The sequence below is a fragment of the Rhinatrema bivittatum genome, chromosome 16, assembly GCF_901001135.1.
Source record: "Rhinatrema bivittatum chromosome 16, aRhiBiv1.1, whole genome shotgun sequence".
Lineage (NCBI taxonomy): Eukaryota > Metazoa > Chordata > Amphibia > Gymnophiona > Rhinatrematidae > Rhinatrema > Rhinatrema bivittatum.
This window is the reverse complement of record NC_042630.1, coordinates 41557391-41574363: the sequence shown is the minus strand read 5'-3', so window position 1 is coordinate 41574363 and position 16973 is coordinate 41557391. Positions and strand designations below refer to the sequence as shown.

General features: G+C 44.6%; 1 protein-coding gene across 1 annotated transcript in view; it reads right to left on the bottom strand.

Moving 5' to 3' along the window:
- The window catches only part of LOC115077506 (vomeronasal type-2 receptor 116-like), a 52780-nt gene extending 39107 nt beyond the window's left edge, over positions 1 to 13673 (bottom strand). Inside the window, exons 1-2 of the mRNA XM_029579797.1 lie at positions 13483 to 13673; positions 6703 to 6994 (exon numbers count right to left, since the gene is read on the bottom strand). Of these exons, the coding sequence (XP_029435657.1) occupies positions 6703 to 6994; positions 13483 to 13673 (483 nt within the window). The remainder of the gene's footprint in view (positions 1 to 6702; positions 6995 to 13482) is intronic.
- Between the last annotated feature and the right edge of the window lie 3300 nt (positions 13674 to 16973).

Below are 16973 nucleotides of genomic sequence, written 5' to 3'. Positions count from 1 at the left end.
GTTTTTGAGGCTAAGGAAACTATGCTTGACAGTAGGGGAATACAAAGAGAGAGTGAAAGAGATGAGTCAAAGATTTGTGGATAGAGGTTATCCACTAACTGTAGTAAGAAAAGCTTGCAAACGTGCAAGATGGAATCATAGGGAACAATTACTTGAGCCTAAGCAGAAAGTAACTGCAAAGCGTTTAACATGTGTTTTACCATATTCTTTGGGAGTGAATGAGGTGGTACAAAGTATTAGGCGCCATTGGAATGTCCTACAAGTCCATGAGGTTTTTGAAGTACAGCCTTTAATTGCCTTTAAAAGAGGTATTAATATTAAAGATCAAGTAGTTAGGTCACATTTTAAGGCATCTGTTGAAAGAATCACGGAAGGAGAGGGACATTCTTCATGTGGGTCTTGTACAATGTGTCCACTAGCTCACTCAAACATCAATATACCATTAGAGAAATTAAAAAGATTTAAACCTACAGTAAAGTCATCTTGCAATTCAAGCAATGTTGTTTATGCGATTTGGTGCCCTTGCAGGCTATTATATATAGGAAAAATGACCAGATTATTAAAAACTCGTTTAATAGAGCATAAAAGTGCACTGAAACGCAACAAATTAGAGGCTCCATTGGTACAACATTGTGTAGACAAATCTCATAATTTCTATAGCCTGCGGTGTACAGTTTTAGAAAAAGTGGAGCGAGATGAGCGAGGAGGTGATTTAAATCTCTGCCTACTTCAGCGAGAACAGAGATGGATTTTTAAGTTGAATACGGTAGCCCCAGCAGGACTTAATAAAGAAGTAGACTGGTTGGTATACTTATAGGAAGGAGCTGATAGGATAGATCATCATCCGTGTCAGAGTTATAAAAACAGGCTTCCGGTAGTAAGAGAAGGAAAGCGTCTGAGCGCCATATTTGAAAGCAGTAAGAAGCCAGGGGAAGTCACGCCGAGCTGAATAGTGAGTCCCATTGTGATAGTCATACATAAATTGAATATAACGAAGAAAGGTATTATTTAAATGTTTTTCTCTTTGTAGGAAAGTAGTTTAATGCCCCTGAAGCAGGCGCAGAAAGTGCGCCGAAACATTGCCAATGTCGGTCGAGTGAATCAGCAGCTGATAGCAGGGAAGGCGATTGTGATCTGGCATAAAAGAGATAAGTTTATAGATTATTACACAAAAAAAATTAACATATAACAAAGGGTAAGGTAAGGTGAGAGTTTTAAAATAATACAATTTTTAATGGGAAGTTTAACGGGAGGTTTATCACATTAAAATATTAAAAGCATGAATAAAAATTAAAAAATTACAAAACACCATAAGGAAATGGTAAGTGACGTAATCAGACAGTGCTCATACAAGAGAGGGGTTGTAGCCCTGTAAGGGCAAGAGCCCATGAGACTGGAAGCACCAATTAATCTGATACCATTTTCCGTTGGTTTTTTTTGAACAGTTCAAGTAGAGACTTGTAAATACATAAATACATAATCTGCTAGTTTGCAGTTATCCTCAAGAATTTTTGATAATTTTTGTTTAATTAATTTGAGGAAGTGAGCCATTATTTTAATAATATTTACTGGATTCAGAAAATTAGCCAGGTAAACTGTCCTTGTTATTCAGCAGAACAAGTCTCAATATTTTTATATCTGCTAGAGTTTGCTCCTGCCCTTATGGAAATTCTCCTGGACCATGTGAAGGGGATATTTAGGCTTTGGGATAGGAACATTTTCCATTTAGAAGCTGTGGATATACTACATTGTAAACATTGACAGTCTGTGTGCATTTTTCCATTTCAGGCAGAGATTTTACCAGGAAAAAAAAGGGGCAGGCTAGGGGGATTTGGGTGTGTGATTCAGAAGTGCACATTTCATTTGCTATTTTGTAAGAGATATATGTGTATATATTAGCAAACTTATCTGTACACTTTTATATCTGCTAATTGACTGGTTCAAGTGAACTTAGACATCTGCTGTCTGCAATTTTTGGGTGGGAGGATTGGGTGAAAAGATGGAAGTACAGTGTGAAGTGCTAGAGGGTCTGTGTGAGCTGAATATGGACTTGATGAATTGACAGAGATACTGGCAAAATGCTGATTTCTAATACGCAGGCAAATAGTATCATAGAAACATAGAAACATAGAAATGACGGCAGAAGAAGACCAAACGGCCCATCCAGTCTGCCCAGCAAGCTTCACACATTTTTTCTCATACTTATCTGTTTCTCTTAGCTCTTGGTTCTATTTCTCTTCCACCCCCACCATTAATATAGAGAGCAGTGATGGAACTGCATCCAAGTGAAATATCTAGCTTGATTAGATAGGGGTAGTAACCGCCGCAATAAGCAAGCTACACCCATGCTTATTTGTTTTACCCAGACTATGTTATTCAGCCCTTATTGGTTGTTTTTCTTCTCCCCTGCCGTTGAAGCAGAGAGCTATGCTGGATATGCGTGAAGTATCAGTTTTTCTTCTCCCCTGCCGTTGAAGTAGAGAGCTATGCTGGATATGCATTGAAAGTGAAGTATCAGGCTTATTTGGTTTGGGGTAGTAACCGCCGTAACAAGCCAGCTACTCCCCTCTTTGTGAGTGCAAATCCTTTTTTTCACATTTCCTCTTGCTGTTGAAGCTTAGAGCGATGTTGGAGTCACAGTAACCATGTGTATGTTTACTGTTTACTGTATAAGGGTATTACCTCCAGGCAGTAGCCATCATTCTGGCGAGTCACCCACTCTTCATTGGCGGCCTCTTGACTTTATGCATCCACAGTGTTTATCCCACGCCCCTTTGAAGTCCTTCACAGTTCTGGTCTTCACCACTTCCTCCGGAAGGGCATTCCAGGCATCCACCACCCTCTCCGTGAAGAAACACTTCCTGACATTGGTTCTGAATCTTCCTCCCTGGAGCTTCAAATCATGACCCCTGGTTCTGCTGATTTTTTTCCTACGGAAAAGGTTTGTCGTTGTCTTTGGATCATTAAAACCTTTCAAGTATCTGAAAGTCTGTATCATATCACCTCTGCTCCTCCTTTCCTCCAGGGTGTACATATTTAGATTCTTCAATCTCTCCTCATAAGTCATTTGATGAAGACCTTCCACCTTTTTGGTCGCCCTTCTCTGGACCGCCTCCATCTTGTCTCTGTCTCTTCGGAGATACGGTCTCCAGAACTGAACACAATACTCCAGGTGAGGTCTCACCAAGGACCTGTACAAGGGGATAATCACTTCCCTTTTCTTACTCGATATTCCTCTCTCTATGCAGCCCAGCATTCTTCTGGTTTTAGCTATCACCTTGTCACATTGTTTCGCCGACTTCAGATCATTAGACACCATCACCCCAAGGTCTCTCTCCTGCTCCGTGCACATCAGCCTTTCTCCCCCCATTGAATACAGTTCATTCGGATTACCACTCCCCATATGCATGACTCTGCACTTCTTGGCATTGAATCTCAGCTGCCATATCTTCGACCACTCTTCCATCTTCCTTAAATCCCGTCTCATTCTCTCCACTCCTTCTGGCGTGTCCACTCTGTTGCAGATCTTAGTGTCATCCGCAAAAAGACATACCTTACCTTCTATCCCTTCCGAAATGTCGCTCACAAAGATATTGAAAGGGACCGGTCCCAACACCGATCCCTGCGGTACACCGCTTAAAACCGCTCTCTCTTCAGAGACAGTTCCATTTACCATCACACATTGTTTTCTGTCCGTCAACCAGTTTGCAATCCAGGCCACCACCTCGGCACTCATTCCTAATCTTCTCATTTTATTCAGCAGTCTCCTATGCGGGACAGTGTCAAAAGCTTTGCTGAAATCCAAGTAGATGACATCAAGTGTTCTTCCTTGATCCAATTCTTTGGTTACCCAGTCAAAAAAGTCAATCAGATTTGTCTGACAGGATCTTCCAATGGTGAATCCATGCTGCCTCTGGTCCAGCAATTCTCCCGACTGTAGATAGTTCACTATTCTCTCTTTCAATTGTGACTCCATTACTTTTCCCACCACCGAAGTGAGGCTAACTGGTCTGTAGTTACCAGCCTCTTCTCTGTTCCCACTCTTGTGAAGTGGGACCACCACCGCTCTCCTCCAATCACTCGGCACCACTCCCGTTTCTAGGGATCTATTGAACAGGTCACACAGCGGACCGGCCAGCACATCTCTGAGCTCCCTCAGTATTCTGGGATGAACTTCATCAGGCCCCATGGCTTTGTCCACTTTCAGTTTCACCAGCACTTCTCATACATTTTCTACTGTAAATGGAGTTACATCTACTCCATTCCCCTCCAGTTTCTTGTTAACTAGTGACGGTCCTTCTCCAGGGTCCTCTTTAGTGAACACAGAACTAAAGTATTCATTTAATATTTCTGCCATTTCTTCGTCTCTCTCCACACATTGGTCATTTCCACCTTTCAATTTCAATATCAAAATGGCATAAATGCATGTTTTATAAATTGCCTGCCTGCGTACAAGCAGGATTATTGCATGTACACATATTTTTTGCACATAAAATATACATGTAAATATTTAGATAATAAGTAGAGAATGTGAGTGTTTTCCTGCACTGGATATATTCATGCATAGAGATGTGATCGGAACTGGAATCGATTCGGATTCCGTTTCAGATTCACATCGTGGGGTTTTTTTTCATCCGGCCCGATCGCGGTTTTGTTTATCGGCTGCACCCGAACCAATAAACAAAAAACCCACCCTGACCCTTTAAAACTAATCCGTTAGCTTCCCCCACCCTCCCAACCCCCCAAAAAACATTTTACAGGTACCTGGTAGTCCAGTGGGAGTCCCGGGAGCAATCTCCTGCTCTCGGGCCGTCAGCTGCCACTAATCAAAATGGCGCCCAATGGCCTTTGCCCTTACCATGTGACAGGGTATCCATGCCATTGGCCGGCCCCTGTCACATGGAGGGAGCACTGGATGGCCGGCACCATCTTTAAAAATAGTAAGGGCAAAGGGCCATCGGCGCCATTTTGATTAGTGATAGCCGACGGCCCGGGAGCGGGAGATCGCTCCTGGGACCTCCACTGGACAACCAGGTACCTGTAAAATGTTTTTGGGGGGGTCGGGAGGGTGGGGGAATCTAAGGGATTAGTTTTAAAGGGTTGGGGTGGGTTAAGGGGTTATTTTTGTGTGCTGTTTTTCCCGCCCTCCCCCAAAACGATAAGAGAACCCCCACGAACAATATCGTGGGGTTTTCCTATTGTTTTGGGGGGGCCCCCGATTTCTGATGATTTTGAAAATATTGTATGATATTTTCAATCGTCCGAAGCCCGATTCACATCCCTATTCATGCATACTAAAGCAAATGCATGTGTTTCCAAAACAGAACTATGTAGTATTTTATAAACTGTGCAGCTCCATCACACAGTTTATAATATCTTAGGATGAGTCTCTACACATCCGCTTGTGAATGCAAATCTTGCCTATTTTATAAACAATCACTTGAATAGTTTATGTGCAAAATAATTGTGATACTGCATGAATAAACACTCAGAATTAAACACAGAGGCAGATATTTTGTAAAGCATGTTCACCTACCATTTTGAAAATACTTACTTACAGGAGAATTTGGAATCACCAGTTTACTGATATCTCCACCAGGTTATCCGGTCCTTCTCCTGTTCGCCTAGACCCTCTAGCACTTCACTCTGAATCCCCACCAGTTTACACAGATCTCTCACCCAAAAATTGTAGGCAACATATTATTCTTTCACTAGCAGATATAAATGTGAACAAATAAGTTTGATAATGTACAGTATGGAGCGGATTTTAAAAGCCCTGCTCGCATAAATCCGCCCGGATTTACGCGAGCAGGGCCTTGCACGCTGGCGCGCCTATTTTCGATAGGCCGCCGGCGCGCGCAGATCCCCGGGACTCACGTAAGTCCCGGGGTTTTCAGTCGGGGGTGTGTCAGGGGCAGGGCCGATCGGCGCGGCGTTTTGGGGGTGGGCCGGGGGCGGTTCGAGGGCGTGGCCGCGCCCTCCAGAACTGCCACCGGATCGCGTCTCGGCGTGCCAGCAGCCCGCTGGCGCGCGTGGATTTACGTCTCCCTCCGGGAGGCGTAAATCCACGGATAAAGGTGGGGGGGGTTTAGATAGGGCCGGGGGGGTGGGTTAGGTAGAGGAAGGGAGGGGAAGGTGAGGGGAGGGCAAAAGAAAGTTCCCGGGGGCAGTTACGGAGGGCGTGGCCATGCCCCCAAACTGCCCCGGCCCGAAACCACGCCCCCGGGCCCGCCCCCAAAACGCCGCGTCCCGCCCCCAAAACGCCGCGCCGATCGGCCCCACCCCCGACACACCCCCGACACAAAACCCCGGGACTTACGAGGGTCCCAGGGATCTGCGCGTGCCGGCGGCCTATCGAAAATAGGCGCGCTGGCGCGCAAGGCCCTGCTCGCGTAAATCCGGGCGGATTTAAGCGAGCAGGGCTTTTAAAATCCGCCCCTATGTGAGGAACTCTTTGAAAATATGTTCCAAATGATAGAGTTTGGTTGAGGGACAACAAAAATAGAGGGTAAAAATTGACAGCAAGAAAGATAGGGGAAATTCAAAACAGAAGAAGAATTATTAAGGAAAGGAATATATAAAGAAAGGAAGAAAAGTGTGGAAAATGGAAAGGGAACTGCAAAATTACTACAAACCCTCAGTATCTCCTAATGTTTGAATATTTTCGTAAAACTGAACTCTATAGAGATTTCTTATTCATACCTGAGGGTATCTGTACATCCCTGTGATGCTTGCAGATGAAAAGGTTGGAGAAGACATCATTTGTCCTATCACAGCTACTAATCTGCCCTTCTGATAACAGCGATAATTAGGAACTGGATACTGAAGACTAGATAATACTCGCAAAATGTTAAGCACTGAAATTTCATCACTGTAGCAAGAATCATACATCAGGAATCCCAGAGTAATGTTGGGTAAGAGGTCTGTTCTGTTGTTGATCTCCTCAATGGCAAAAGCAAAGGCCAAAAGATGCCGTAAGTAATGCAAATGCTGTCTGAAGGAATAATGTTATTATCTGATGAAAAGGAAAGAATAAAACTTATGTGTTTGTTTATCTCCATTTTAATTAATAATTATTATCCCTTGCAATTTATTTCCACTGTTTTCCTTTAAGAATGACATGTATAGCATGCTTTATTCAGTTTTATTACTATTTGATATATTGCACTTTTACCATTTCTTTAGAAAGCAAATAACAGAAAGCAGACATAATTCTGATATTTTTCTGTTCAGCAAGAAAGCAAAGGGGTAGATTTTCAAAGGGTTGCGTGTGTAAGATACGCGCGCAACCCCCAAAAACCTACCCCTGCCTCCCCCTCCGAGGGGTGGGGCTGAGTGCTCCGGCAGAACGGCCTGTGCTGGGGCAGGGAGCCAGTGGCACACGCAGAGGCAGGCATAACTCCATGAAATAAGGTAGGGGGGATTTAGTTAGGGCTGGGGGGTGGGTTAGACAGGGAAAGGGAGGGAAAGGTGAGGGTGACAAAAAGAAAGTTCCCTCCAAGGCCATTCCAATTTCGGAGAGGCCTCGGAGGGAACGGAGGCAGGCTGCTCAGCTCGGCGCACGCAGGTTGCACAATTGTGCACCCTCATGCACGTGCCGAACCTGGATTTTATAACATGCGTGCGCTGCCGGGTTGCGCGAACAAATCTGCGCCCTCGCGTAAGTTTAAAGATTTTCCCCAAAGTGTTCTATCCTATCATTCTTACAAAAACATTTTGGTATCTCTTGCTACCTACTGTACCAATACCCAAAGTGATTCATTATTCTTCTATACATTTTCTCTAGAATCACTTCATATAACTGACTAAATAAAGATTTAATGCCTAGCTAGAATAAAGGATAGACATGTTAATAGTGCATCTTACTGCAGATTTTAATGTACAATTTCAAGCATACACAAACTATCCTGATTTTCAACAGGATCCATATACAAGTTTATTTTGAAGGTAGGGTTGCTGTGCGATTAAACATACACACATAAATATACCCAATGCAAAACAGGATGCAAAATTATGCACATTAATAGTATGAAACCTAAGAAGGTAATCTTCAAAGCAGTAACAACATGCATATGGCTAACATACACTTAGGGAGAAATTTTCAGTAGCCCAGAAAAGTGCAGAATAGCATCTCCAAATGGATTTGTTTTGCATAACCTTGACAGAAATAAACCTCATTCCTAACCAGGGTATGTTGGAATGATCCCAGGCTCTCAAATGTACTGCTATTGCTCTCCTTAATTCAAGCATTGTTTCAAAGAGAGGCTTGGTCTGGAGTTCATAGGATGTAATATATATCGCGGCAACATGTCAAGTTGTGGCTGAAAGTTAATTTTAATTTGGTTAGTGATGACCAATACAGTGGGGGCCATTTATCTTAATGCAGTTTCTTGATCTTTAATTGCTTCCCAAAATGCTTGAGGATCTTTTCTTTCTCCATGACTGCCTTATAGAATTTGTTTAAGTGTCTACATGGGCAAAAATGTCCCTGCAAGCTTTTTCCCTCCTTTATTCCACCTGCTGAAAAGGAGTTGCAAAGTACACGTGAACATTTGAAAATGACTTTCTGCATGAGCACTTTACCCTCCCCCATCCCCTGACTTCATCATCCTCTCATCAATGCCCTTTTTTCATTTGAGTAAAAGTATCTGGTTGTGAACATTCACTTACATTCAGTAAAATCAGCACATCTTTGCCAAATAAGAGAAAGAAGTATCTCCCCGCCTGGCCCAAAACTTTGGAATGAAATGCCTGTTAAGTTAAGGACTCAAACCGAGCTAAAATTATTTTTAAAGAACCTGAAAATATGGCTGTTTGGAATCACATTCGGAGGGAACGACTGACTGTTTTTATTTTAAAATTACTTATTTTATAATATTTTATCTCACTTTTATTTTACTTCCATTTTTACACATTACATTTAATATAAGGCACATAGGGAGTTGTTTTGTAAGGGGCGGATTTTAAATGCCCTGCTCGCGTAAATCCGGATGGATTTACGCGAGCAGGGCCCTTGCGTGCTGGCGCGCCTATTTTGCATAGACTGCCAGTGCGTGCAGAGCCCCGGGACGCGCGTAAGTCCCGAGGCTTTTTAAGGGGGCGTGTTGGGGGCGTGTTGGGGGCGTCACCAAATGACGCGGTGTTTCGGGGACGTAACGTGGCATTTGGGGCGGGCCTGGGGGCGTGGTTTCAGCCTGGGGGCATTCCGGGGTGTGGCCACGGCCTCTGGACCAGCCCCCCGGGACCGGAACACGGAGTGGGGCAGCCGGTCGACACGCGCAGATTTACTTTTGCATTTCGCAGGCATAAATCGTGGAATAAAGGTAAGGGGGGGTTTAGATAGGGCCGGGGGGTGGGTTAGGTAGGGGAAGGAAGGGGAAGGTGGGGGGAGAGCGAAGGAAAGTTTCCTCTGAGGCCGCTCTGAAATCGGAGCGGCCTTGGAGGGAACAGGCAGCGCGCGCTGGGCTCGGCGTGTGTAGGTTGCACAAATGTGCACCCCCTTGCGCACGCCGACCCCGGATTTTATAAGATACGCGCGGCTACGTGTGTATCTTATAAAATCCAGCGTACTTTTGTTTGCACCTGGTGCGCGAACAAAAGTACGCGATTGCGTACTTTTTGAAGATCTACCTCTAAGCGTTTATCGTGTGCGTTAGGGCCCTAACGCATACGTTAAACCCCTATCGCACGTGAAAAGGACCTTTTCACGTGCGATAGGATGCAAATTAGGGCAAGGGGAGGAGTTGGGGAGGGGAGGGATGGAGTCGGCGGTGTCTTCGCTGCTGGCGATAATGTTACTAACATTATCGTCGGCAGCAGCGCGCTGAATAGCACCACCTTCCATGGTGTCGCTATTCGGTGCGAAAGCCGGCAGCCGGCGCACTGCCTTGGTGTGAAGGCTGCGGGCTTTCGCAGGCCCCCCATTTTTGCAGGATTCATCATTCTGTGATGAATCCTGGCCTTAATTTTTAAACATCTGAGAGAGAGAAATAGTATACAAATTCAAGGCACTTAGGGGGTTGTTTTCTAAAGCTATCACAAGCGTGCGACAGATAGAAAGTTTAGCGTATGCGTGCACTAGCTACATCGGGGTGGAGTCGGCCCCGGAAGAGGAGGAGTTGGGGCATCACTGGGACTGACTCTGCAAAGACGGGGCAGACAGTGAAACAGTAAGGTTCCATATCGCAGCGAAAGCACCCACACAGAGCCCTCATCCAAATGCATTTGAGACTGTTCTCACCATCCCAGAATCCTCAGCCTCCTTTTCTTTGTTTTCCCCTTTCTCATTTGGAGGGTAATTTTCAAAGGCAAATAAAATACATTTAAATAGTGCTTTAACCATAAATCTGGGCTGTGCTGGAAATGTGTTTCGCAGATTTGAATAGTTTTGTGCCACTGGAGCTTCTGTACTGCTCCTTATCTGTCCTTACCTGCTTCCTATTTCTGTGTGAGCTGAGCTGCTGGTTGCTTATAGCTGAGTTTTACCTTGTTAATAAATGTAGCATAGTTTGATTGTTCTTTAAATAAGAAACCTCCCTTGCTCATGTGATTTTCCTTACAAGACAATTCTCTTATCTAAACAAATGTCATTGTGCCACAAAGCTCTTTTAAGACACTGGACATTGGTAAAGAAGATGGAAAGAATAAATAAAACTATCCTATACCCAGAGCATAGTGAGATAAGCTCCTAAACAAAAGAACAAAATAACAGTAAGAAATGCCAGGTAAACAAATTGCAGGGACATTTTGTAAAACAGCAGCCTGAGTAGAAAGAAAATTCTTTGGACTAATCATATTAAAATGCTGATCTCCAGCAATTATTCAGTTTGGAGATTTGAGATGATGATTCTTCTAAAATCGAAGGGACTTTTGACAGTCAAAGAATCTGATCCACCTGATATAACAGCTACACAGGAAGTAAAAAAAAAAAATTACTCGAAGAAAAATGATCAGGATTCCATGAATATTGTTGGCCAGATATCAAGCACTTCATAAACAAGCAATGCTATTATCCAGACTATGGCAAAAGGCATCTGACAATGATTAGAAAATGAAATAGAGGACATATCCATGGGAGAAGGAACCTTACATATGAGATAAATACTATAATGTGCAAAAAGAATAATTTGTTGCTACAAGGAAGCAGCATGTGGGATCATTAGCAGAACACCTCTGCCTTCAATTGTGGAGGCAGAATATGTTTCTTCAGAAATGTAAGTGCTCCTTCAAGCATACTATCAAGTGACCAGACAATCTGATGTATGCAAAATGCATAGACTGACTTCAGAAAAAGTTTCTTCTGCACATCAACTAGAAAAACAATGCCATATTGAATCAGAGTATAATGCACATACTTGAAATCCTCTGCTCAGGGTACAGTGGTAGTAAAAAAAAAAAAAAAAGAATGTTAGCAATGATCCAAAAAGGAGTGGAGAGTAAAACAGATAAGGGACAGGAAAGGCAGGAAAAGGAACCTGAGGGGGCGCGGGGGCAGGTGGCGTTATCGGGCGGGGACACGAGCCGAGGCCACTCACCGGGGGAACCGGCACAGGGTTCGCCGCGTCCTTTCGCGCTCCGGCAGCCCTGGCCGCCGTCCGGGAAGAGGATCCCGCCTGCTGCCTGACCGACTTTCCCTTCTGCCTCCGCATGCCGAACCGGATAAAACGGCAAAAAGTCGAGGAAAAAATCGCAACGGCCCGCAGTTGGCACTTCGGCGCACAGCAGCAAAAACCCCTCTGCCTGCACTGCTACCGAAGTCCCAACTGCCCCTAACTCGCCTAATTGTTTCTGCCTTAATCCCTTCTCAACCAATAGCAGCGCAGCATTCAAACCAGCTACGCTACTATTGGCTGCCACTCCTTTACCCCTCCCCCCCAACCCCCCCCCCCCCCTTGTTCCCTCGCGCCGCCTTGCCGACCGCACGAGCCCATGTTACTGTCCTCGCCCCGGTACAAGCCCGGTTCGCCTCCCTATCATATTGCCTCTGTATCAAGAAATTGTGCCAGCTGCACCTTTTTTTTTTTTCTTTATTGAAGTTTAATTACAATACAAGAAAATTCTTGTGTGACATCAATAAGGCTTATATGTGTTTACAAACCACAAAGAAAATTTTTTTAGGAAAACAAATAAGCATTACAAACTTAAGTCCTCAATATATGGAAGATCCAAAACACAACTTTAGGAAAATTTCCAAATAGGCATAGGAAATGGCAAATAACAGTTAGGGTGGAGTAGCACATATTTAGGGGTAGATTTTCAAAAAATGCGAATAGGCGTACTTTTGCTGGCGCATCAGGCGCAAGCAAAAGTACGCTGGATTTTAGTAGATACGCGCGGAGCCGCGCGTATCCACTAAAATCCTGGATCGGCGCGCGCAAGGCTATGAATTCTGTATAGCCGGCGTGCGCCGAGCCGCGCTGCCTACCCCCGTTCCCTCCGAGGCCGCTCCGAAATCGGAGCGGCCTCGGAGGGAATCCTTTAACGCCCTCCCCTCACCTTCCCCTCCCTTCCTCTACCTAAGCCACCCGCCCGGCCCTGTCTAAACCCCCCCCCTTACCTTTGTCGGGGGATTTACGCCTCCCTCCGGGAGGCGTAAATCCCCGCGCGCCAGCGGGCCTCTTGCGCGCCGGGCCGCGACCTGGGGGCGGGTACGGAGGGCGCGGCCACGCCCCCGGACCGCCCCAGGCCGTAACCATGCCCCCGTACCCACCCCTAAAACGCTGCCGACACGCCCCCTAAACGCCGCGACGACCGGGCCCGCCCCCTGACACGCCCCCCTCGGAGAACCCCAGGACTTACGCGAATCCCGGGGCTCTGCGCGCGCCGGTAGGCCTATGTAAAATAGGCTCACCGGCGCGCAGGGCCCTGCTCGCATAAATCCGCCCGTATTTGGGCGGATTTAGGCGAGCAGGGCTCTTAAAATCCGCCCCTTATTGAGGAACCTTTTCTTTTCAAGTTACCTCGGTTAAGGGGTTTTCCACAGAGTTAGGCACAGTGGTTTTCCCGACAAGAAACTGAGACAGCTGGGGGGGGGGGGGGGTCAAAAAATATATAGGAAACTTTCTGGTATTTTACCAGACATTTACATAGAAATTTCAAAATAAAAGCCCCCCAATCTGCTGTACTCCTGTTCTCAATAATAAGAACTGTTTTCGTCTTTTTTGTGTCTGACGTGATACATCTGGAAACATATTTATTTTGAATTGCATAAACAGTTCTAATCTATGCCTAAAGAACATTTTCAGTAGCCAGTCTCTATCAGGCTCTAAGACTACGGATACAATTAAAGTAGCATTAACTGCAATGTCAGAGTTTGAAGTCTCAATAATAGCTGTTAAATCCAATGCAGGAGTTTCAATAGGCTGTATAATATCCATTCCTTCTCTCTGTGTATCTGTCACTCTCCTGTAAGGTGGCAAATAGAATGCTTTAGAGATTGGAGGTATAGCATTCTCCGGTACCTTTAATATTTCAATTAGGTACCTTTTAAACATATCCTTTGGAGTGACTACTGGAACTTTGGGAAAATTAATAATTCTCAAATTCGTATTTCTGGTAGTATTTTCCAAAGCTTCCACTTTTAAAGCTAGGTTAACATTATCCTTAATCAATGAATATTGAGACCACTGTATGGAATTCACTTGTACCCGAAGGTTTGAAACTTGTTGGTTCATGTCGGTTGTAAAGTTTTCCATAACAGCAACTTTTTGGCCCATCTCATTATACCTTTTTACTATAGGTGATAACTGCTATGTTATAGAGCTCCGCAGCTCAGCAATTGCGTCCCAAATAGAAAGCAATGAAATCTCACCCGGTCTTTGCACTGGAGGCAGCTCTGGTATTTGTAATTCAGGCCATGGTGACTCCTGAGTCTCTCTCTCTCTGTTTCCTCCTTCACTGCCTTGAATATTCCTCCCATCTGTACCTCTCATGATGTCTATCGGGTTATCAGCTGTCTCATTCGTCCTGCTGTTCCCCAATTGATTCGCCGACACACCTTCTGGGGTCCTCGGCGCCTCCACAGCTTCTGGGGCGATTCTTTCAGCTGCTGGATTGCTAGGAGGCGATCCTCTTACCGGACTTAAAGGTGACATAGAGCCAAAAATGGAGGGGAGCTCAGCTTCTCCTCCTCCTCCATCCAGCGGCTGACTCTCCGGTATCGGGCTGCTGTGGGCAACGTGGGCGTCCATGGGTCCAGAGAATTGTTCCGAGGGAGTCACGGGGAAAGGCGCCCTTGGTTTCCTTTTCCTCCCCATACAAAAGAAAATTCAGATAGGCGCATTCAGAATCGTGCAGTCTGAACACAGCAAAAGCAAGAAGGGACGTCCGGCATCTGCCTCCTAACTGTCGGCCATCTTGGATCTCCCTCAGCTGCACCTTAAGTATTCTGCTTAGTTTTGGTCACTCTGTCTCAAGAATGACATATCAGAACCAGAAAAGGTGCACAGGAGAGCACATAAATCATAAAGAGGATGGAATATTTCTCTTATGATAAGAGGCTAGAGCTCTTCATCTTGAAAAAACATAGGGTTGAGAGGGGACACGAATGGCATGGAATGTGAAATAAAGATATTACCATGCTTGGTCAGAGCAAGGTCCATCGAGCACAGCATCCCATATCCAACAATGACCAATTCAGGTTGCAAGTACTTGTCCTTCTTTCTCTCTTTTAGGGAAAGCAATATATATCTTTAGTCTACTTGGCTAATATTGTGCTATGGACTTTTCTTCAGGAATTTGTCCAAACCTCTTTTAAACCCCACGCCTTTATATCATCCTCTGACAACAGATTCAAAATCTTGACAGTGTGCTAAGTGAGAAACTACTTAGTATGATCTGTTTTGAATCTGTTGGTTGTTAATTGCATGGATTATCTGTTGCGCTTGGGGATGGACTTTTGTCCTGGAGCAGTGGAGAACGGCTCCCTGATAGGTACCAGGAAGTAACTGTCCCCAGGTGGAGGAGCACTGGAGGAGACAGAGGCTAGGTTGAGCTTTACCATTGGAAGCCCGAGGTACCCATGGGAGGAGCCCGTAGGGACCCGGGCCGCTTGGACTTAGGCGAGCCTCACAGGGTCTCCTGGAAGGATAGAAGTCCGGCGTGCCCCCAGACAGAAGGGGAGCGCTATCAGACTTGAGACTGGAGATGAGATGGAGCAAGGAGGACCAGAATAGCATAGGTGATGACAAGGCTAGGAACAGAGCCAGAATCTAGAGATGTGGTCAAGATGATCGAGGGGTTAAAGGGGCAATTAGAGAAGATAAGGCCATCGTGGAAAGGTTAAATGATTTCTTTGCTTCAGTATTTACTGAAGAGGATGTTGGGGAGGTACCCGTACTGGAGAAGGTTTCATGGGCAATGATTCAGATGGACTGAATCAAATCACGGTGAACCTAGAAGATGTAGTAGATCTGATTGACAAACTGAAGAGTAGTAAATCACCTGGACTGGATGGTATACACCCCAGACTTGTGAAGGAACTAAAAAAATGAAATTTCAGACCTATTAGTAAAAATTTGTAACCTATCATTAAAATCATCCATTGTACCTGAAGACTGGAGGATAGCTAATGTAACCCCAATATTTAAAAAGGGCTCCAGGAGCGATCCGGGAAACTACAGACTGGTTAGCCTGACTTCAGTGCCAGGAAAAATAGTGGAAAGTGTTCTAAACATCAAAATCACAGAACATATAGAAAGACATGGCTTAATGGAACAAAGTCAGCATGGCTTTACCCAAGGCAAGTCTTGCCTCACAAATCTGCTTCACTTTTTTGAAGGAGTTAATAAACATGTGGATAAAGGTGAATTGGTAGATGTAGTATACTTGGATTTTCAGAAGGCATTTGACAAAGTTCCTCATGAGAAGCTTCTAGGAAAAGTAAAAAGTCATGAGATAGGTGGCGATGTTCTTTCATGGATTGCAAACTGGCTAAAAGACAGAAAACAGAGAGTAGGATTAATGGACAATTTTCTCATTGGAAGGGAGTGGGCAGTAGAGTGCCTCAGGGATATGATTTGGGACCCTTACTTAAGAACATAAGAACATGCCATACTGGGTCAGACCAAGGGTCCATCAAGCCCAGCATCCTGTTTCCAACAGTGGCCAATCCAGGATACAAGAACCTGGCAAGTACCCCAAAACTAAGTCTATTCCATGTTACTGTTGCTAGAAATAGCAGTGGCTATTTTATAAGTCAACTCAATTAATAGCAGGTAATGGACTTCTCCTCCAAGAACTTATCCAATCCTTTTTTAAACACAGCTATACTAACTGCACTAACCACATCCACTGGCAACAAATTCCAGAGTTTAATTGTGCGTTGAGTGAAAAAGAACTTTCTCTGATTAGTTTTAAATGTGCCATACGCTAACTTCATGGAGTGCCCTCTAGTCTTTCTATTATCCAAAAGAGTAAATAACCAATTAACATCTACCCGTTCTAGACCTCTCATGATTTTAAACACCACTATCATATCCCCTCTCAGCCGTCTCTTCTCCAAGCTGAAAAGTCCTAACCTCTTTAGTCTTTCCTCATAGGGGAGCTGGTCCATTCCCCTTATCATTTTGGTAGCCCTTCTCTGTACCTTCTCTATATTTATAAATGATCTGGAAAGAAATACGATGAGTGGGATAATCAGATTTGCAGATAATACAAAATTGTTCTGAGTAGTTAAATCACAAGCAGATTGTGATAAATTGCAGGAAGACCTTGTGAGACTGGAAAATTGGGCATCAAAATGGCAGATGAAATTTAATGTGGATAAGTGCAAGGTGAAGCATATAGGGGAAAAATAGCCCATGCTATATTTACACAATGTTAGGTTCCATATTAGGTGCTACAACCCAAGAAAGACATCTAGGCATCATAGTGGATAACACATTGAAATCATCGATTCAGTTTGCTGCGGCAGTCAAAAAAGCAAACAGAATGTTGGGAATTATTAGAAAGAGAATGGTAAATAAAACGGAAAA